This window comes from Natrix helvetica, assembly GCF_964273705.1.
Source record: "Natrix helvetica genome assembly, chromosome: 4".
Lineage (NCBI taxonomy): Eukaryota > Metazoa > Chordata > Lepidosauria > Squamata > Natricidae > Natrix > Natrix helvetica.
In genome coordinates, this window is record NC_138550.1 from 36,288,825 (window position 1) to 36,311,709 (window position 22,885).

At 39.8% G+C, this 22,885-nt stretch overlaps 1 protein-coding gene across 1 annotated transcript in view; it reads right to left on the reverse strand.

The window, feature by feature from the left end:
* Nucleotides 1-3,020: 3,020 nt before the first annotated feature.
* MYH15 (myosin heavy chain 15) overlaps nucleotides 3,021-22,885 on the reverse strand; it is a 105,423-nt gene continuing 85,558 nt past the window's right edge. Inside the window, exons 36-42 of the mRNA XM_081951458.1 lie at nucleotides 21,975-22,178; nucleotides 20,732-20,857; nucleotides 20,359-20,529; nucleotides 18,478-18,582; nucleotides 17,421-17,516; nucleotides 14,887-15,024; nucleotides 3,021-3,150 (exon numbers count right to left, since the gene is read on the reverse strand). Of these exons, the coding sequence (XP_081807584.1) occupies nucleotides 3,133-3,150; nucleotides 14,887-15,024; nucleotides 17,421-17,516; nucleotides 18,478-18,582; nucleotides 20,359-20,529; nucleotides 20,732-20,857; nucleotides 21,975-22,178 (858 nt within the window). The 3' untranslated portion in view covers nucleotides 3,021-3,132. The remainder of the gene's footprint in view (nucleotides 3,151-14,886; nucleotides 15,025-17,420; nucleotides 17,517-18,477; nucleotides 18,583-20,358; nucleotides 20,530-20,731; nucleotides 20,858-21,974; nucleotides 22,179-22,885) is intronic.

The window sequence follows — 22,885 nt, forward strand, 5'->3', positions numbered from 1 at the left end:
TCAGAATTCACTAACAGGTTCTGTTCTTACATCTTATTTAGCTGGGCCAGGGAAGAGTTTAAATTTGAGAACACCAACAAGAGATTAGTGGACTTTCAAGTAACCTTGGCAGAATTAAAATACCCCCAAACACATCATCATCAGAGGTGGTATTCACCCACTTGTGACTGATTCTGGCGAACTGGTAGCAGAAATTTTGAGAACTGTATTCGGAGAACTGGCAAACACCACCTCTGACTGGCCCGCCCCCATCTATTCGCTGCCTCTGGAGTACCATCTGATCAGCTGGATCTTCTTCTGTTGCCCTGCACAGGAGAACAAAGCTGGAAAGCATGTTAGTGGGGTGGAGAGGGAATGGGGATTTTACAATATCCTTCCCCTGGAGAGTGGTGGAAATGGAGATTTTACAGTATCTTTCCGCCATGAGTGGGGAGGGCATGGGAATTTTGCAGTGTTCTTCAGCTGCTTCGCCTAGCAAGCCACGACATGCCCACCAAGCCACACCCACAGAACCAGTAGTAAATCGGGTCATCATATACAGGCTCAGCTAACTTTTTCTAGTTACTTTTATTGTGGGAACACTGTATGTTTCCTATAAGCATTGCAACTGATGATGATGCTAAAGTGGACAAAACACCTAGTGCTTTTTATACTATAATTAAAATAATCTTATGTATTCCAAAAGTAAATAAACATCAAGCCTAAAGAGATACAGCCATAATCCTAAAACTTAAAAAGATTACAACTACAAGGACTCAGCAGAAGGTAGACCAGTCCCAACCAGCCAGAAGAAAGCCCTCTGAACACCATGTATCCTATGTGGCATGACACGACTATGTCTGTGAAAAAAGGACTAGGCTGACATTCTTGAATGATAATCAAGATATGTGCCTACTAAATGTGCTTTACCTGACTGATGTTATCAAGGTGGGGGAAAAGAGGATATCATTTGGGACTTCTGTTAAATAGGATTTGCTTTGAACTTCACTTTCATTCTCATCCTGGGCTTGAAAGAAATTGAACCCAATTTCCGTAATAGGAAGTACTATGTACTATATGCACATCAAGGGTCCTTTGCAGGTCTATGGGCAGAAGGATTCCAATTATTGTCATAACAGTGTGTTTGGAGCATTCACTTTTTTTAAAAAATGGTGAAATATAACTAGTAATGTAACAATAATAGTACAATAAGAACAACAGTGATTAATATGAATTAAAGGGATCTCCAAGAACTATTATAGCCATTATTGTATGAGAGGTATTTGGATATTTAAAACTAAGGTGGCATTTTTTTACACTCAGTCCTCAAAAGGGAATCAGATTTTAGCTCTGGATGCCTCTTGTATTCATAACTGCTACTTGCATTCATAATTCCCATGAGAACTATGGGGATGTATTGTTGTGCAAGGCGGCTAGCTTGCCTTATAAGAGTTCCACTGGTATCTAGATCAACTGTGGTGAAGACAGAAAATTCTTTCTTCTGAAAAATTCTGGGTTTATGGAAGTGACTGTAATCTCTTTCAGCCTGACAGCCATCATAGATAAAGAAGGAACCTAAAATTTGCTGATTTACTTGTGCATTCCAGAATTGCCCTACATAATAGTCTAATTGCTGCGCATGTGCTCTGATTCACTTGTGAATGTTCTTCCCTATTATTGTTTACTTTCACGGGTTTTCTTTTGACCTCTGTTGGACTTTGTGCAGCTTGGCGGTGTCTTCTTTTGTTGTTGCTTTTATCTCTTACTAAAATTACATTTGGCTTTCAAGGAATGTTTATGCTTTTGTTTTTCCATAGGGTGTTTTTGAGGTAATGAAAAATTGAGAAATGAGTGACTGTTGTGGTATCGGACAAAGGTGTGAGAATTAAAAATCTGAATCAAACTCTCCAGAGCTCCCCTGCTTCTTTTGTTTCCAATCAACTACTACTTGCCTGGTCAAAGAAGAAGGGCTGATAATGTGATAGATTTTCAGTAACAATCAAGGGTTCATGAAATATCATATATATTTTTGGACAAAACAAATAAAAACACTATGTTTCCAAAATAATGATTTTTTAAATACAGTTAGCGTGTTTGTTGCAGCCCAAACCTATTAATTATTAGAGATTCCTGGGTTTAATAGTGTTGAGGGAACAAGGCCAGGAAATGGAAAGTTGGATTATTATTAAATTTTAAAAAAAGATACAAATGATGATGACGCAAAGTTAAGAGTTATGAGCTCTGCAACCTTCCAGGACAAGAAATTATAGTGGTAGCATATTTGTAATATCCACGTGTATTGTAAGAAGACCTACAAATGTGATAACAATCCTAAATTATTATGTCCCTTTCCGTTCAAAGGTCTTAATTGAAGTGACATGAAAGGAAGAAATATCTAGCACTTTCTCATATGATAAAATTAGTAACACTGATGAGCCATTTCCTGATGTTTCTCTTCTAGTTACTGGCTTATTTATTACCAGTCAGAGAAGATCTGAAGATCTGCTGAACAAAATGTTGAGAATCTTGGAGATATATCCCACTGGAACACAATATCAGAACATATTTTAACTACTGTAGTTCTTGGGGTCATCTATGCAATTGAACATTACTTAAGATTGCACTTTAATCATGCTTCTTGTGGAATCTATCTGTATGCATGATTATTCTTGAAGTATTTACTTTACCAAAACACTTAGGCTTGATTCAGGATCATTTAGTTTGCTTTACTACTTTCTGAAACATTTTTTTGCTTTTAATCACAATGACCTTAAGCTGTGTGATCACCTCTGGTTTGTTCATAAATGGTGATGTGATTCATAAGGCTAGTAAAGAGGCAAGAACTTGAAAGAAAGCACAGCTGCTGAGCAATTTCCATTAATTTCAGCAGGGATTACTCAAAATATATTCTCTACTGAAGTATGCCCCTTTTCTGCAATATTTTAAATGAATCTCAACATGCAAAATAATGAACAGAACAAAACATTTTGTACATCAAGCCTTGAAAAATGTATTTTTATAATAGAGCAAGGACAACAGCAGTATAGACATTGATTTTTATTAATTAAAAATCACTTTTCCTCTGCTTCAGTATTGATGTGTGCTCTCTTTGTGAACACCATTCCAACCATCAGTTATTCAAGGAAAGTATATTTATTCTTCATCGTGAACCTGAAATATCATAAAACATGACAGTACAATTTAGATGCAATAGAAATTACCATTGTAAGGAAAGAACAATAGGGAAGGAATGTGATGCAGTAGATTATATTTAGAACCTGAAAGCTTCTGCCTGCAAGCGTTGAGCATAATAGTCAGATGGCCCAATGATCCTGTATGTATCCTACACAAATTCTTAAAACAGAATTTTTTAATATACGAACACTATGAGAGTATCCCTGTTAAACTTAGGCAAATTTCCTTATAGGTAAATATATACAGAATTTTCTATTAAAAATGAAAACAAAAATTTTAGTTCCTCACTAGTGGCATTTTGAAGCCATAAAGAAATGTGGCTTCTGTTTGGGCACATATGAGCTGACTTGCACTACAAACTACTGCAAAGACTTGTAGACTTGGTTTCCTTTGTGGAAAACACTTTGGCATAAGAAAACATGTATATTTAAGAAATGTAACTTGCTCCGTGCATAATTGTTTAGTAAACAGTGGCATCCAACTCTATCTGCTCACAGATAGGTAGAGCATTAAGGACATCTGTCTGTGCCTGAAGGATTTATCACTGGATTGTGAGCAACTGCTGTTTAGTGAGAAACCTGTGGTCTGTATGCTTCAGCTCATTGATTATCTTAGCACTTTTTAGAACATATTTAGAAACACATAATGGCATCCATTTGTCTGGGGTCTTAGACACACATAACTTTATCCACAAATCATTGTCTGGGGCACTTTTTTAAAAATTAAAACATGGATTTTATTACAGTTAATAAAAATATCTGAAAAGGAAAACCAGTCTACCATCGTACAGCAGCCACACTGTGAATAGAATAGAATTCTTTATTGGCCAAGTGTGATTGGACACATAAAGAATTTGTCTTTGGTGCATATGCTCTCAGTGTACATAAAGAAAAAAATAAAATATATTCATCAAGAATCATAAGATACAACACTTAGTGATAGTCATCGGGTACTAATAAGCAATCAAATCATACTAGGAAACAATAAAACAATATAAATTGTAAAGATACAAGCAACATTGTTATAGACATAAGTGAGAAGAGATAGGTACTAGGAAGGATGAGAAGAAGAATAGTAATGCAGTCTTAGTAAATACTGTGGGGTAATTAACATGTTTATATCAATGGTTGTAAAGTAATTGTTTGACAAAATACCTCCATTGCAAAAAGCTGCCTAGTTACAATATTTGTAATAGCTTCAGCTTGAGTTTTTCTGTTTGTATTTTCCTAATCTGATATTTACATAATAATTTATGGTAACCTGAACTAATATTTTGGTTCCTAAATCATTTTTAAAAATGCATCAGTCATCTTTAGCAATGCTTATATTGCTATGATGGATTTATATGCAAGAGAAATGAAATACTCAGTATCTGGAATATACTGGACTCCCTTCTTTAACCACTTTTCTGTCACTTTCCTAAAGTTTGCCTGCCTAAAAGTAAAATAAGGATGTATGACAGTTAACCTCTTTCATTTTATGATCCTTCCTGACTCTGTTGCATTGATACAATATCACAAAATGTCTGGTCAAAATTTACAGTAAAGGAGAAAATGGAGTAAGAATGGAAGTTACTTGCACTCAGATTATGTTAGATATTAGCATATATCGTGGCAAGTCTCCCCTCTGGTCCGCTGCTACAGCGGGAAACAGGTATCGTTCTGATTGGTCGAGGGGCGTACCCGATCCCTATAAAAGGGGAACCCTCCGACCACAGAGCAAGCTGGATCACTACTACTATTAATAAAGAGCTGATAAGTCACTTCGTGTCCGCAGTCTGTCTCTCGTTGCCCAGATCTAACATTGGCGACGAAGGTGGGATCGAGAGGCAGATAGGACGAAGAACGCTACCTCCAGAATCTCCGGATTTGATCCAGCCCAGGAATTCGGCAGAAATTCCGGCAGCCATCTCAGATCACCGCAGCGCGGCAAATTCAAACAGAGAAGATGGCGATGCATGCTCCCCCCGCTCCTTTCGACCCAGCAAACGACGAATGGGAAGCCTTCATGATTCGTTTCGAGTGTTTCCTCGAAGCGAACGAATACACGGGGATCACCGACGCGAGGAAGAAAAACATCTTCCTCGGCTACTGCGGAAAGGAAGTCTTCAATACGGCCAGAGACCTCACCGCGCCTACTCCAATACAGGCAGTATCGTGGACGGCGTTGCAACAGGCCCTGCAAACTCATTACGCGCCAAAACCTTCCCGCCATGTCTGCCGCAAGGAATTCAACACGAGGAACCAGAAGGCGGGAGAATCCATAAATCAATATGTTGCAGCCCTACAAAAAGCAGCAACTCACTGCGAGTTCAGGGATCTGGACGAGCACATCTTAGCGCAGCTCATCTGTGGGTTAAGAGACATTTCACTACAAAAGAAGCTGTTGGCAAACCCGAATTTAACCCTACAGATAGCGCTAAACGAAGCAAGAGCGTCAGAGTCAGCGGAGAAATCATCGGTGACCATACAACGAGGGGCCAACGTAAACCAGCCAGCACCAAGACAAACCAGAGTACACTACGAGGACACAAGCCCCGACTACGAGAATCCCGAGTTCGAGGACAGTCACATGATGCAGAGCAGTCACTTGAGGCCTGGGGGGAGACCCGGATCCCGTTGGCCGCCCTGCGCAAGTTGCGGAGGGAATCACCCCAGGTCTACTTGTAGGTTCAGGAACGTTGTTTGTTCGCACTGCAACAAACTTGGGCACATCACACGAGTGTGCCGGAGCGGAGTCCCTGCCTCATGGCAGCCTCCCATGTACCACCAACAGAAGCCCAACCCAGGGGCTTGGCGAAATCAGAAAGGGCGCCCAGAGAGAAATCCACAAGTGTATACCCAGAGAGAAAATTCCCAAAGAGCTGAGCGAGCGTATCCCCAGAGAGATTACTCACAAGGAGCTGAGCGAGCATATCCCCAGAGAGAATACACACAAAGAGCTGAAAGAGCGTTCTATCAAGACGCTCAACAAGAGTATTTTCAGGATGTAGACGATGAGATAGAGTTGACCCAGAGAGAGGAGTTGCGAACGTATCTCACCACAATACATCAGGTCCGCCCTAAGCGGCCAAAAAGGCTGAGAGTCACAGTCCTTTTGGAGGGCTCACCTTGCGAGCTAGAAGTTGACACAGGATCGACCCTGACGATTATTTCATGGGCATCCATGAAACAGGCTATCCCTAGCCTCAGAAAGAGCCAGCTACGCACTCCAGACGTCCTGGTACGAGACTACCAGGGGAACCATGTCCCCATCGTGGGCCAAGGCACATTCCAAATCCGTTTCAAGGACATCGAAGCCCAGCTGCCCGTGACCATCGCCAGCGCGCCATTACAGAACCTTCTGGGGCTTGATTGGTTTGAAGCCCTGGGGTTAGAAGTCACCAGAATCAACGCCGTGAGAAACAACAGCGCTGAACAGATTTTTAAGGAGTTCGAGGATGTGTTCAGCCCCGGTCTTGGTAAGTATGTGGGTAAACCAATATCATTCAATTTAGACCCCAAAGTGGCGCCAATCCGACTTAAACCGATACGAGTGCCTTTTGCACTCCGCCCAAAAATAGATAAGGAAATAGATAAGTTAGTGGAGCAAGGAATCCTTGAGCCGGTGGATCACGCGCGCTGGGAAACACCCATTGTGACCCCAGTCAAACCAGACGGATCAGTCCGCATCTGCGCAGACTATAAATGCACAATTAATGTCGCGCTACAACAGAGCGCATATCCTGTGCCTGTAGTACAGCACTTATTGCACTCGTTGGGGCCAGGAAAGGTATTTGCTAAATTAGACATGGCACAAGCTTACCAGCAACTGCCAGTGGATAGCGCCACAGCGGAGGCCCAAACTATAGTGACGCATAGAGGAGCATTCAAATGCAACCGGCTACAATTCGGCGTGAGCATTGCCCCAGGATTGTTCCAGAGCATCATGGAACGACTTTTGCAAGGGATACCGGGAGTCGTCCCCTATTTTGACGACATCTTGGTGTCCGCTGCAAATGAGGAGCAATTAAATAAAAGAGTCAGAACTGTTTTGGCCAGAATCAGAGAAAAGGGTCTCCGCCTAAAAAAGGAAAAATGCCAAATTAACGTGCCTAGCGTAGAATTCCTGGGTTATAGAATCGATGGTCAGGGAATACACCCCACTTCAAAGAAAATTAAGGCGATCCAGGACGCCCCCACACCACGAAATCAGACCGAGTTGCAGGCCTTCCTCGGACTACTTAACTTCTACAGCGTTTTTCTGAGGCAGAAGGCGACCGTTGCTGAGCCACTACACCGTCTACTCCAGAGGAACGCACCATGGAAATGGGGACGATCCGAAGCTGCAGCTTTCGCCGGGGTAAAGCGCCTGCTCACCACTGACTCACTGCTTGTCCAATACAGCCAGACCCTACCGCTGGTATTGACCTGCGAAGCATCACCCTTCGGAGTTGGAGCAGTCCTCAGCCACAGGATGCCCGACGGAAAAGAAGCGCCCATCGCCTTCTACTCCAGGACTCTTTCATCGGCCGAAAGGAATTACAGCCAAATGGACAGGGAAGCGCTGGCTGCTGTAGCTGGAGTAAAACGTTTCCACGAATACCTCTACGGCCGAGATTTTGAACTAATTACAGATCACAAACCGTTGTTGGGACTTTTGGCGGGAAACCGCCCCACTCCGGTCTCCCTTTCTCCACGCATGACCAGGTGGACTGTTTTCCTGGCTGCGTACTCATACAAATTGATTCATCGACCGGGCTCCACTCTCGGACACGCAGACGCCCTCAGCCGTTGCCCATTACCTGACATTCTGCCAGACCCCACTCCAGAAGTACCGGTATTGCTCATTGACTGTTTGGACTCTGGACCGGTTTCTTCATACGACGTTGCAAGGTTCTCCTCTAAAGACAATTTAATAAAGCAAGTGCAAACTTGGGTTTGGAGGGGGTGGCCGAAGGGAAACGTGGGCCCGGAATTCAAAGTGTTTTGGTCAAAACGGGACGAACTCTCAGTGTTGCAAGGTTGTTTATTGTGGGGGGATCGAGTTGTTATTCCAAATGCGTTACGTAGGAATGTATTAGATGCTTTACATGTGGGTCATCCGGGGATTGTTAGGATGAAGGCGTTAGCAAGAAGTTACGTTTGGTGGCCAAACATGGACAAAGAAATAGAGGAGTGGGTGGCCACTTGCGACCCATGCCAGGAATCGAGACCAGCACCCCCGGAAGCACCCGCCACAGAATGGGAGAAGCCTAAAGCACCCTGGTCGCGAATACACATCGACTTCGCAGGGCCATTCCAAGGTCAGACTTTCCTTATAGTTGTGGATGCATACTCAAAATGGCTAGAAGTAGTCCTAATGACTTAAACCACGGCAGAGACAGTCATTAAGGTTCTACGGCAACTTTTCGCCACCCACGGCCTGCCCGACCTCCTGGTCTCCGATAACGGGCCCCAGTTCACGGCCATGCAATTTGAGACATATCTAGCAGGTCAGGGAATTCGGCACGCCCTCGTCGCGCCATTCCATCCGGCATCAAATGGACAGGCGGAGAGAATGGTACGATTCGCAAAAGAGGCCCTCGCTAGGATGGGTCCAGGTGATTGGCAAACACGCATTGATCATTACCTTTTAATTCAGCATATCACCCCAAGTGCAACGACGGGTAGGAGCCCCGCTGAACTACTCATGGGCCGCCGTCTACGGTCTCACCTGGACCGTCTTCACCCAAATTACTCTGCCACAGCTCCCCCAGACTCCACAAGCAAAATTCGGTCTTTTAGCATAGGGGATTCAGTATACGCCCACAACTATGCAGGGGGAACATTGTGGATGCCGGCAAAGGTCATTGGCATCACGGGTCCACGATCGTATCTGCTGGAACTGGAAGATGGGCGGAACTGGAAAAGGCACATCGATCAACTTCGGGGTCGCCTAGCGCACTCAGACCTTCGAAACGAAGACGAGATTTTCCTGCCTACAGAAAGTCAGCCACGCGAGAGCCCCATCATAGAAAACTACGACACCTGCGAACCAAGCTCGGAACAAGAAAGAAGCAGAGCAAACCCCAGGCAACGCAACCGAGCAGACTCCGGAACGCCCTAGCAACAAGGGTACGAAACCTCCCGAACGTGGAACGGGAAAAGCATCCGATCCGGAAACCATTTCTGACCAACCAGAACCACGACGTTCCTCCCGAGTAAGGCAACCCCCAACATACCTAAAAGACTATGTTACCTACCGCAACCTTCCGTCTAGGAGGGGAGGGGTGTTAGATATTAGCATATATCGTGGCAAGTCTCCCCTCTGGTCCGCTGCTACAGCGGGAAACAGGTATCGTTCTGATTGGTCGAGGGGCGTACCCGATCCCTATAAAAGGGGAACCCTCCGACCACAGAGCAAGCTGGATCACTACTACTATTAATAAAGAGCTGATAAGTCACTTCATGTCCACAGTCTGTCTCTCGTTGCCCAGATCTAACAGATTAGTTACTGGTTTCGTCTTCCCAGAATCCTTTCTGTTTCATTGGCCAGGGTCCAAATGGTTTTCTTGAAGATTTTCTACATTTGACTATCTAAAGTTTGCATCCAAATTAAATTGTGCTGATGGTGCTTTCTATATCCTACAATGATTGCTGCTTTGAGTGACTTTTTGCATGTGTCCTCAGGGCAACTGAGAGGGGATTAAGCGGCGTAATGCACTGCTAACGATATGAGGAGAGTTTGTCAGTTCTTGCCTATCAAAATATTCATGAAGGGACATGTTGCTGTTCTTTGTACAAGCAAGACCATTCCACTTTTATTTTCCTCTGCCCTTGAGGGCGATTTTCTTTCCCTTTCTTCATACCCATGTACTTTTATCCTTATCTGAACATTATGGGTCTTCTCTATGGAATATTAATGCCTGCTTTTAAGTTCCATGTTCAATCTTTCTGCACTTGTTTTAGTCATTCAATTGCATCTTTTATTCCCCTTCATTCTCCTTGGGTTTTTAAAAAAACGTTTCTCAAGCAACACATACTTGTATATTAATATAACTTGCATATTAATAAGACAGAGGTTATAGAAGGGGAGAGTAAGGAGGGGTTGCTTTCCATACTCTCAAAGCGTCCCTTCACTCTTCCCTCCTGATAGACTAGTCTCAGTGTGGTACAGTAGAAATGTACTAAGCAGCATCAGAAGAGATGGGAGGAAATCCTGGAGACCATAGCATGATGGTTCTCTCTGTGTCAGTGGCAGCAAATGCAGCAAACAGGAAGTAGAATTTTCCCCTCATGAGAGAGGAGAAGATGGCTGATATTCAGGAGAGAAATTTCATGTCATTTAGTCTTCTTCAGAGCCAGTTTGGTATGTACTTAAAGCATTAGACTAGAAACGAAGTGATTGTGAATACTAGTCCTGAAGGATCCTTGGTGCTCTCTGAGCTTGGTTGTTTTCTTGCTGACATTTCATTACTCAAACTAGTAATTACTACTGGATTACTAGCACTGATGGTGTTGCCTAGTTTGGGTAATGAAATGTCGGCAAGGAAACAACCAAGCTCAGAAAGCACCAACGAACCCTCATTTCAACCCTGAGCTACAAAGATTCTTTATTGGAGTACTAGTCCTGCCTGGTGTGCAACCAGTTGGGTGATCTTGGGCCAGTCTCTCTCAGCTTCTCTCTCAGCTCTAGAAGGAAGCAATGGCAAATCACTTCTGAAAATCCTGCCAATAAAACTGCAGGGACTAGCAGATGGCAAGAGTCAACACCAGCTCATAGGGATGCAGACATGCACAACATGTACATATACTCCAAGGTCTCTTCAATTAAGGGGTAGTGCACGATTTCTTCCACTGAACCTTTGGCTTGGAGTGGCAACGAAGTTGTACACATCAGACTGACTCAAGAAATGAGGAAATGGAATTGTATGGGATCACTTTGAGAAGGCAGGAAATGATCCCTATTTTGTGTTCTCTACCTACTGCAAGTCAGGATCAGTCTGGAATACATTAAGGACTTTCTAACGAGCGTTACCTGTAAATGGGTGATCAGGACAGCACTCAATATTTCCACAGCCCATCATTTATATGTTCTTTTGAAGTGACAATGTAGCTGGTGTTTCTTAAAGTTAGCTGTTGGGATAACCCAGCTAGATATGAAGATAATGTGAGTGACAGCATATCTTCATTCCACTGCAAATTGATATCTGATTTAAATAGACTTTTGGAATGCAGATTTGGAGTTCTGACAGTGTAAGCACCATAATAGTTTGGAGTATGTTTCAAATACCACCTTTCACTGTCATCTTTTTAAATTTGGCCATAAGGCTTAACTCATGTGTGACTTGTGCCAATGTTACGATTTCTAAATATTAAACTCAGCACTGAGTTGAATAGGTATAAGTCTAACAATAGGTCTTATGCCAAAGGTTCACTGCTTTAAAGAATAGGGAAACAAGTCAAAATTGAACTTTGCTTAAAACCCTTACTGCTTTTAAGAAAAACAAAGCTCCAATACATAATGCGTCAAGAACAGAGACAAGATTAGGGATAGGCCTTTCCTTCAAATGCTTTCTTCTTCTGGGAAAGAGGCTTAGACTATGAATGGGCCTTTTTGTACAAGCATTCTGCTTAAGAATTGGGAACAAGTGTTGTCAATCTTCTCCTCCTGTTGCTTAAAACATTTATTCAGTACAGAAAGATACCTGTATGACAGTCAGCCTCACTAGCTTCACTGCCTACCAATATTTACCACTGCCCATATTTGCCAAAACTTCTCCAGCTAGTGAACTGAACTCTACAAAGATCTACAGCAATACAATGATGCCATCCAATCTGCCATTACAGCCTTGTTGTTAAAAGGTTCCCCATATGCCCGGGATGGCTAACCTATAGCACACGTGCCACAAGTGGCACATGGAGCCATTTCTCAGGGCACGCAAGGCATTGCCCTGTCAGCTGGCCAGCGCACATGCGCACGCTGGCCAGATGAGTTCAGTCTTTTTTAAAGCCATTTTCGCCCTCCCCAGGCTTTATAGGAGAGTGCAAAAAACCGGTCCTATGGGCAAACCGGAAGTTCGGGAACGGACTTCCGGTTTGCTCATAGGGTCGGTTTAAGCCCTCCAGAGGCTTCAAGGACCTTCAGGAGGCTTCCCTGAAGCCTCCAGAGAACTAAAAATGACCCTATGAGCAAACCGGAAGTCTAATTTGCTTGTAGGGTCGTTTTTAGTCCTCCAGAGGCTTCAGGGAAACCTTCTAAAGGTCCCTGAAGCCTCCGGAGGGCCTCCGGGAGGGGAGGGGGCGGGGGAGGCTGTTTTCGCCCTCCCCAGGCTCCTATAAAGCCTCTGGAGCCTGGAGGGTGAAAAAAGCATGCAAAAAATGGGGAGCGCCTCTCATGTGCGCATGCCCACACATGACCCCCCTGTGCTCCCCCCTTTATGGCACACGAGCCAAAAAAGTTTCACTATCACTGCCATATGCCATACAATCGTTCAACTTTCAAAGCTATTTTTCTTCATATCAGCTGCCTGCTTCCTCTGCTGTCATTAAAATCCACTTCTTTCTACACCAGTCATATTACACTGTTGCCCACAATGTGCAGTAGAATATGTGTGTCTTACATCTATGCTTGTCCTCTTCCTCACAATCTAGCTGCTTGATTCTGAGAGTTTCTGATGCAACACAACTGTGTAACCAGCTTATGTTGTCTATAATTGTGTTCACTAGTACAGTTGCTTAACTCAAATTACTGACCTGCCTTCCATTAATTCTGGCACCTACTTACAATTAGATTATGGAAAGCAAACCATTTGAGAAGTGAAACCCTTCTAATCTTTCAAATAGAATATTGCTAACAAGCACAACTTTATGAATTAGTGTCACATTGAGATTTGTCATTCAATGTCTTTTTGTGTCTTCCCAGAAGTGGTTAAAATAAGGATGGCATCTTGACATGCAAAATTGAATTGGGCACCTACAAACATTAAATCTTCAGTTTAACTAACATCAGGTCTGATTCACAAACCTATTTAGTGTATATTTCATCCAATAACATATATGAATTTCAGGTTATAATATTTTCTGGAATAGTTAAAAATCAGAAGCAGAATAATAACATAATTGCCCTCAAATGATTCTCATGGGTATTCATTTGGCCTTCATGAGACCAGAATGTTGGATTAGGAAAAAAACAATCTCTTTTCACGGTATCATGACTGTTGTAGACTAAACGTAGGAATGAGGCTGGACACGTCTGAGGTAAATTAGAGCGGTTTATTTGCAACAGGCACAAGCGGACTATTTACAGGAGAGATTCAGCACCTTCCCTGCTTGACAGCTATTTATACGGAGCTGTCAAGCAGGGCGGCCAATGGGAATCAAACAAACAGCCTGTGCTCAGCCAATGTCTTAGCCAATCAGGCGCGACTTGGCTGTTGCTAGCTGTCAGGCAGGGCAGACCGGTCGTAGGTTGAGGATAGAATAATGACTGGTAATATTTTGGGGAAAAGTGGCAAGATAGTGAGGGAAAGACAGGCAGACAGGTTAAATATTCTGCATGTTACTTTTTTTACATTTTGATTTGGAAAAAGTATAACCGCCTCCAGTTCCCAAAATTGCTCGATTTTGCACATCCTCCCTATATTATAACACCAAGCTGTGATTTTATTGTAACATTTGTAACTACCTAAAAAAGGAAGGAACAGGAGATGTAGGCACTCATATAACCTGAAGAGATGGCAAGTTTGCAGTGGCTCTGCTCTATCTATTATATAGGGGAGATAGTGTGTGAGGTTATGAGCTTGTGTTATTTCTACAGACTGAAGGCATTTTTATGTTCTCCACTGGCCTTCTGGGGAGCCCTCAGAATGGTGACCATGACAACAGCGAATGATTATGCAATGTGCCACTAGAGGCCATTTTTTTAGTCCACTGTTCTTTTCAGAGCTTTCATTGGTAAAGTCAGTGAATAATTTCTTTTTGTCAATCTCCACCACCATTGGAGAAAATAACATGATAAAGCAAGATAACATGAAATTTAATTGCCCATATATTAAAATCAGCTACAGTATTAACTACCACTTTTAGAGCTGTTTGGTGGCACAAATTTGAATTTTAAAAAATCCTTTCTCAACTTCCAAATTGTTTTAAATAGTCCTAGATTGCATCTTTAGTTATTAATTGTAATATTAATTACAGTCATTTTAAAAGTACAATTACATGGGCAAAGAATGGGTGATTAATACATGGTGGTACCTTTTTAAATACTAGTAGTCCAGACTGAAATAATACCTTTGGGTTTCTGTTTCACAACAGTACTTTATTTCAAATGATGCTCATGTAGTATATAATGCTTTTAGTTCAGCGAGAGCAGAAAGAGTGGGTCATTATTCATTCCAGCCTAGTCTTAGCATAGCATAGTCTTTCCAACAATAATGTTTTTCCAGATGCATTAGGAAAATACGGTAGACTGGTTGAGAAATAACAAATGATGGTTTTTTTTACTCAAGATACCTAGATGGAAAAGTCTAATTTACTGGCCCAATGCTCCATTTTTGAATCTCAGTTCTCGTCCCAACTGACAGGAATGGCCTTCTCCTCTAAAGGGACCAGGCAGAGGAAAATCAGGAATGACTTTCACCTTGGAAAAAATTAATTTCAGTGGCAGATTCTAATACTCTGCCTATCCTTGTTCCTCTCCCTTACTGTCCTTTTAGAGATTCTAGCAGAATCATTTTCTTCCACTTCATACCTTTTTCATGCCAATGTCTCTTGACTTGGTCCTGAGCTTATTAACCTGAGATTCAGCAATCTCAGCTCGTTCTTCGGCATCATCCAGCTCATGCTGCTGTTTCCTATATTTTGTAAGGTATTGATTAGCTTGAGCTTCCTGTTGGGGAAATATATATGTATATATATAAGGTTATAACAATATTTGACTTTGACAATTAAGAAGCAAAGGTCTCTGAAACATACAGGCGAGAAAAATCAGATTTATACATAGCAAACTGCCTTTCAAATATATTGAAATGAAAATTCTATCGTATCTACTGGCCAGGAGTTTATGGAAATTGTAATCCAACATCCTTAAAAGGTACTAAGCTGGAAAAAGCTGCTGTATTTCATTGTTAAATATTTAATGATATTCTGCTGGAAAGCAGTTTCATTTATACCAATCTATGAAATTACTAAAGAGGGACTTTTTAGGACATCAGGAATATTGATTTCAGGCCTTCAATTGGAGAAGAGATGGCCTAGCAAAATTCAAAAAATTTTACGACAGGAAAAAATAACAAATGTTCTAAAGAGGACTTTCAACATTTGTTGTAATGAGTCTCTTCCAGGATAATTTAAGAATAACAGACAAATACATTGAGTTGCATTTCATAATTGGCTTGTTTGGTTTTGGCTTGGCATAAATCTAACCATTGTAGTTTATTAAAGAAAGGTTTGTTGGAAGGACTTTTTTTTGATAGGAATAATGGGTTTTAATCAGTGGTGGGTTCTGGATCCCGTTCCAACTGGTACAGTTGGAAGGGGCCCGGCGTCGCCCACGTGGAAGCGTGTGGCACGTGCATGCATTGTACCTGCCTGCGATGCCTCTGCAAGCCTCCACGAAGCTCCAGCTGCTCGGCAGAGCGTCACACAAGCGCTGTACACACCATACCCGTGCACGGAAGCGCCAAAGGCTTAAAGGACAGGTAAGGAGCTCAGATGGGCCCTCTGGAGCACCGTACCGGAATGGTACCCGGGCAGGCTCCAGTACGCCTGTACCAGTGCATAATGCCTGCAACCGACCACTGGTCTTAATAGGATAATCCCCACATTTGACATTATTTCATTTGCTTTTAAATTTAATTAGAATTTTTTTTAAAATAACTTCTGACCTCCAGTCATATCAATGGTGTCTACAGGAGGAACAAAAATAAGTCAGGATGACAGTCACAGTTGCATAATTGAAGCTCTGTACCTGAAATAACGTCCAAAACGTTTTCTTTTTTGACCTCTTGTAGATACCACTGAATCATATATAAAACCTTTTTCTTCTTTAAAAATATAATTTGCTAATTTCTATTTCTATTTTGATATGTCTGGGTATCATTTGGGGGCTACATATGGTTCTGGTTGTACGTTTCTCCTTTATAGCTTAGCATAGTGCATAAGCCTAAACATATGTGGTTTATTTAATAAACCATGATTAAATCAAGATTTCTGAGCTGAATAATTAAAGGGCAAATATCAAAGTGCAGAATTAACACAGATCAGCAAGCAGCAGAATTATACAGGTTTTATAAATGTACAGGAAATTATTACTTTTTGAAGTATAAAGTCAAAATTGTCATCATTAAAGCACAGAATGGAATGCAGATCAAGCATTATTATGAACAGACTAAATTTATTTCAAAAGTTTAATACTTCACTCTTGTAGTCACTATATATAGATTTTGAACTTGCCTTATTCAGGTATTACATTATTATGTAATCAGAATCTAATCTAATGAAAACTAATGTAATCTTTTTCAAGTCTATTACAAAACTTTATTTTCTATTATACTTGTATTCATTTGCATGAAAATGGATTCATCATTTACTTACTCAGTTACATCTTACACTATTTTGCTTTTTAGTTTTCAAGGGAGGAATTCCTTTCATCCTTATTTTCCACAGCTGTCCCTTTGAACTAAACAGCCCCCACAGAACAGGGAAACAATGATTGAAATAGTGGTGCGTTTGTTTGTGTAAATGCACACACATAAGTGGATTTGCAACTCAGCAAAAATATCACCCAGGAAAAAACATAATTTAACCTGAATGCATTGCGGTAAGGTCTACCTTTGAGAAAATCTTGTGTGCAAGTTGTGTATGCAATCACTTCATGGGATTTCAGCTTTCAGTAAACACGCATATTGCTTTGTTTCTGTTCTGCAGGGTAATAAGCAAGATCTATCACTCTCTACTGAGGGATAAACAGAAAATAGAGTGACCTCTTTTACTTATCACGCTAAGATGAATTATTCCATCTCATAATGTGTCACAGATTTTCAATTCTGAAGGATGAAATTGTATTTGTGTACAATAGTACACATTCCAATTGTAATTTCCTGTATTTCCAAAGTTCAGGAACTTCTTTAACAAAATGGCTCCATTGACACAAAAGAAGGCAGTATAAGACAATCTAGGAAAATTCCAGGATTTTTGGAAATACCATAAAAAGATAGAAAAAGGCAATGTAATAAAACTTAGGTGGGGAAAATAAAAACAAAATGTGTAATAATGATTACTTACAGCTTCTTCTGCTTGGTGCTTGTAGCTTTTTACTTTCAGTTGCAATTTATCAATTAGCTCCTGCATTCTTGTCAAATTCTTTTTGTCTTCTTCTGCCTTTTAATAAATAAAGAATTAACGTCAGGAACTATGAGTTATGCACAAATGCTAACCTAACAGGTAAAGCATTTTGCTTTACTGAAAGTCCAAAATGTTGTTTTTTAAGATATAACTCTTTATTTTTATTACATTTCATTTTGTCATTTCTCCAGGTAGCTCAGGATAACCTTCATTGGACTGCTGTGTTTACCATATCAACAAATGAGAGTAAAGGAATGAATAGGTGAAGAATCACAGTTTCTACCACAGCTGGAATATTAAAAAAATGGTAGTCCTCTTTCCTTCCAGGAAGCAATAAAATACAAACATAAAGTATGTATTTAAATTAACCAAAATATCACCACTGTTCACATGGGAAGAAACTAGTGGCCTTATCATATACTCTTGCACACTTTAATTACATGTTTTGTTTTGCTTTAAAATGAAGGACGCAAGTACAATTTTCATCATCTGCTATAACTGAAGAAGATATTTAACACTGATATCCTCTGGTGGGACAATAACTATAGGCCATAGTTATCAGTTAGAGCTTTAACTTTACTTTTTCCAGGACTACTTATATTCCAATCTAGAATTGGCTATATTAAGGAACTATTAAGTTTAATAGTTTGTAAGCAAAAGTCTTCACACTTAATATAGAAATAAGTATGCCATCTTCCAACATAACAATCATGGACTCCTAATGTTTACTCTATCTTCTAACCGATACTATTAATCATTTCTGTTTTCCATTCTTGAAAGTTAACAGAAGTTACACTAAATTATTTAGCAAAGATTAATAGCATAAATTTTATTATGTTATAGTAATAAGTTAATTTAATAGTAATAAATAAACCTCTATTGTGGTTTGTGAATTTCTTAAGAAATGTTGTTTTATATACTATACATGAGTGTATAGTATCTGGAAAAAAATGTTTTATTTTACTGCAATATTTTTAGATTACTTAGGTAGAATTACCTGGTAAGTCAACTCCTTGATGCGCCTCTCATATTTGCGGACTCCTTTCTGAGACTCAGTATTTCGACGAACTTCTACCTCTAGCTCATTTTCTAGCTCACGAATCTGCACCAATACAAAAATATTATTAGATTGTATTTACCATAACACTGAGCTCAAGATGAACAAATTTGCATAGATTGTAGATGTAATTCACTCTCCTGATTACTGATAATCTTCCAATTAGTTTATGATGTCATCAGAGGGGATACATTTTTGCCATTTTAAAAGTTTATAGAAAGTTTTTGGAATGGGAAGTTCATCTCTCAGAAAACTGATGTTCTCTTTTCCATTCTTAGTTGAACATTTTTACCTAAATTCTGTATTGCTAAAATTCAGTTATATTGATTCATGTTTTAGTGGCATGGTTTCAGCCTATTTTCTGATAGATGGAAAGAGTTTTAAAGGTTCCAGAGGCCTTGTACTCCCATTGTCATCTTTTATTTATTAGCTGTCCAGGGGAGTCTGAGCTGTGTACAAAACTGAAAAATTCATAAAAACAGGTATAATATTAAACCAAACCAAACTGGGCATGCTGTCCAGTTGCTGTCCAGGCTACAGCAATGTTATAAACAACTCAAATAAAACAAAATAGGGGCCCTAGCCAAACAATAATATATTTAAACCTAGGATCCTATCGGGCTTTTCAGATATTTTTATAACCTTAACAGAAAGAATACAGTCCTTGTCTCTAGCACGATCCTGTTCCAGAAGGCGGGCTGTATTAGAGAAGGCATTTTTTCCTTAGTCACACAAAGTGTTTGTTAGAAGAGACCTGGAGTATATTCATTCTGCTGGGACATATCAGTCAGGGAAAAATATTGGAGACAAATGTCCCTCAGATATCCAGTCCTTTTTTAATCAAAAGATTATAATGCAATTCAATTCTAAATGTTGTCCCTACAAATGGGGTGAGAAGCACAGGATGTAAGCTATATGTTGTGATTTGTAAACCATGTTTTATAGTAAAGTATATGAAGCCAATGGGTTATGTGTCATTGAGTTTGTAATTCAGGAATTTAATGATATATATTAGTCCATGAGATTATGGATCTGTGCAACCCAGTGATTTGCAAAAATGTTGGCAATTATAAGAGGCAAGAAACAGGATCCTTGAAAATTATATCGAAATAGAGGACTAAATTGAGGAAGAGATACACTAGTTTTTTCTTGAATTAAAATACCAGAGAATCCATGCACAGCCAATATGGAAGGTGGAAGGAAGGAGACTGCACAGCAGACTTGAGATCAAGATAGGCAAGAAGAAAACGAGCTAAAAATCTGACCCGTTAAAGCATGGGACATTGGCAGAGATAGTGAATATATATATGCAACATACAGGGGAAGTTGGTGCAAGAATTTAGTTTCATATTCTAGAAAGTTATGATTGTATTTGCACATATATCCATAAGCTCTACTTTACTGAAATAAGTAAAAATATAGGAAGTTCACAATGAAAGGTAGAATATTTTTTTGCTCTTGGATACCCTAGAGGGGGAATTGCCCCACTGTGTTCCCACATTGTAGAAGGTTTGGCCCCAAGACTGATGGATAGACATTCTACAGAATCTGCTTGGAAGACGTTTCGGGAAAAGCAGTTCTTGGAATTCAGGATTGGTTCTAATGTAATAGCAAGGCCTATATCTGCTTTAAAAATTAACTAAAAGGATGGTCAAATATAATAATTATTGATTTATATTATTTTCTATCATTTTAAAGACACACTTGGTACTTAAATTAAAGTATACTAAATAACAATATTGACTCAGCTAGAACTAAGCTCTAAGTACACATTTTTTTAAGTAGGAAACTATCACTTGATTTGAATTCAAAGAAAAATACCCTTGATTCCAGCTTCTGAATCTGCTTCTTGCCCCCTTTGAGGGCAATTTGTTCTGCTTCATCAAGTCTCTGCTGTAAATCTTTGATAGTCTGTTCCATATTCTTTTTCATGCGCTCCAAGTGAGCACTGGTGTCCTGCTCTTTCTTAAGTTCTTCAGCCATCATTGCTGCCTGAAATAACATAAGAGATGTGAAATGGTATCTTCTACAACACCAAAATGAGTCTTTTTGTTTTTATGGTTTAATGGACATGGGAATTTAAAGCTCTAGATAAATTTTCACATCTGATCATAGATAATACTGTTCTAAATAAATAGTATAAGAAAGCAATTATTTAGGATAAAATGAAAAAAAATAGGAAAAAATTACTTACATCAGTGATTGCTTTTTTGGCCTTTTCTTCAGCATTCCTGCATTCCTGTATAGCTTCTTCCACCTCAGTTTGTATTTGAGTAACATCAGTCTCCAGCTTCTTCTTCTGGTTGATTAGGCTTGTATTCTTTTATTTCAAAAGGAAAAGGAATCTTCATTAGGAGGATAGGATCTTTTGTAGCACTGGGACCAGCGTGAATAAGATAAAGTATAACAATAGCCTTATTCATTCATATTCCTGGTAGAATAATTCATATTATTTCCAAGAGACACACTACTGAAAAATAAATCAGGTCAATTTCTGGTTCAAAGTAGAATCTTCCACATCAGATCCTTCTTGAGCAACTAGAATCTGAGAGAGAAGAAGTCAACCATGAGTTAAGAATGATGTGAGTATAAATTGAATGAGGAATTCTGAGGATTTGCCAGACAAAAACAACAAAGAATCTTGGAGTTGTTTATGAGATGCATCTTAATAAGACAATATATTTTCTATACTTCTGGATCCTGGTTTTCTATACTTCTGGAACCTGGTTAAGAAATCTCTCATCTCTCAATAAAATGGGTTTTATGTTTTATGCAAGCGAGAGAGAGGAAAAAACCCTGTAGAAAGCATGCATAAGGCTTCTTTCTTGTATCTAGTTTGCAAAAAGATCACCCACATTGGCTGATATGCCAATCTATAACTCAGAGAACAGCAGGAAGAAATCTACCCAAGATGATATTCTTGGAAGTCCCATTATTTCCACAAGAAACAGCTATGACATGGACTTTCATGGAAATAGTGGGATTTAAAAGAACTTAAATAAGGTACGTAATTCTTGTACTGAAATTATCTGGATATTCTCCAAAGGTCTCACAGCACAGAAGAGCCTTAAATTTTGGATGGAAATTTGGATGGAAAAATGCCAAACAGAAAACAAGCAAGTAATGGATGGGTAAATATTCCCTTAAGCACAAGGGTTTTTAAAGAAATGATCGGTCACATAAGTGTAGAAAGCCAATTTTCTTTGACCTAGAGGCCAAAAGATAAAATTTAAAATATTGGTCAGTTTGTAATATATATTTTATCTCCCCCCTCCCCTATTCACGCAGGAAGAAACCCTGGTGGATAAATCCATTATTTCCTATATGTTGTTCCACAACAAGGAACCACAAAGAAATCATTCCTTTATGGGAAATGTTGGATTTATTATCCACCAGGAGACAGAGAAAAGAATACTAGAACAGGCAAGCCAGCCAACCTGGGTGTGCAGAAGGTTGACACGTTCAGTGGCTTCTAATAATTCTTGTTCTGCCAATTTACGACTACGTTCTGTCTGGTCCAGCACAGCCCTCAGCTCATCCAGCTCAGATTGGAGAAGAGTATTACGTCGATCAGTGACTGCCAATTGCTCTTTGAAATCCTCATTAAGATGTGTTGAATCATCAAGCTGCACTTGCAGTTCCTGAAAGAAGATGAAATCTCACATATATCTGTCTATCTGTCTCTAACTACAGCCGTGGAATTCCTGATGTCTTTATTCACACCTAGGCTTAATTGTGTTTTGTTTTTACTGAAATCAGCAAATATTATGTAAATATGTTTAGAATTTCCTCTTATTATCTTAGAGTAGCTATAACTTCAGTAGCCAGGCAACATGAGCTATATAATTATCATTAAGAGAACTATGACCGATTTCAAATTGTGGTTTTTAAAATATTGGTTGCTTCCATGTCTGCTTCTTGAGAAGTACAATTCTCTAAAGATTGCTTTTGCTTAGGGTTTTCTTCTCACAGGTGAGCAGAATATGCCATCTACAGTGATAATTATAACTCCCTTCTGTCTCTTTTCTCCACTTACTTAATAAATAACACAAGCTTGTGTGTTTTGGTAGGCACATCTCTTATTAAAACAATAAAAAGAAACACAGTGAGATGAAATTCAAAATACTCTACCACTTTTAAATATGTTGATGCCCTACTTCCGTCTAGTTTACTATCTTTTTCTCTTCAGAGTAAAATAAATATTTTTTAACAAGTGCATGGAAAGGTCTGATTTACTTCCAAACAAGCTAAAGAGACCTGAATTTTCTTATTTAGCTAAGAACTTTGAAATTCTGGCACATATGTATATACATACAAAGACAGATGCATGCTTATATAATTCCTTTCC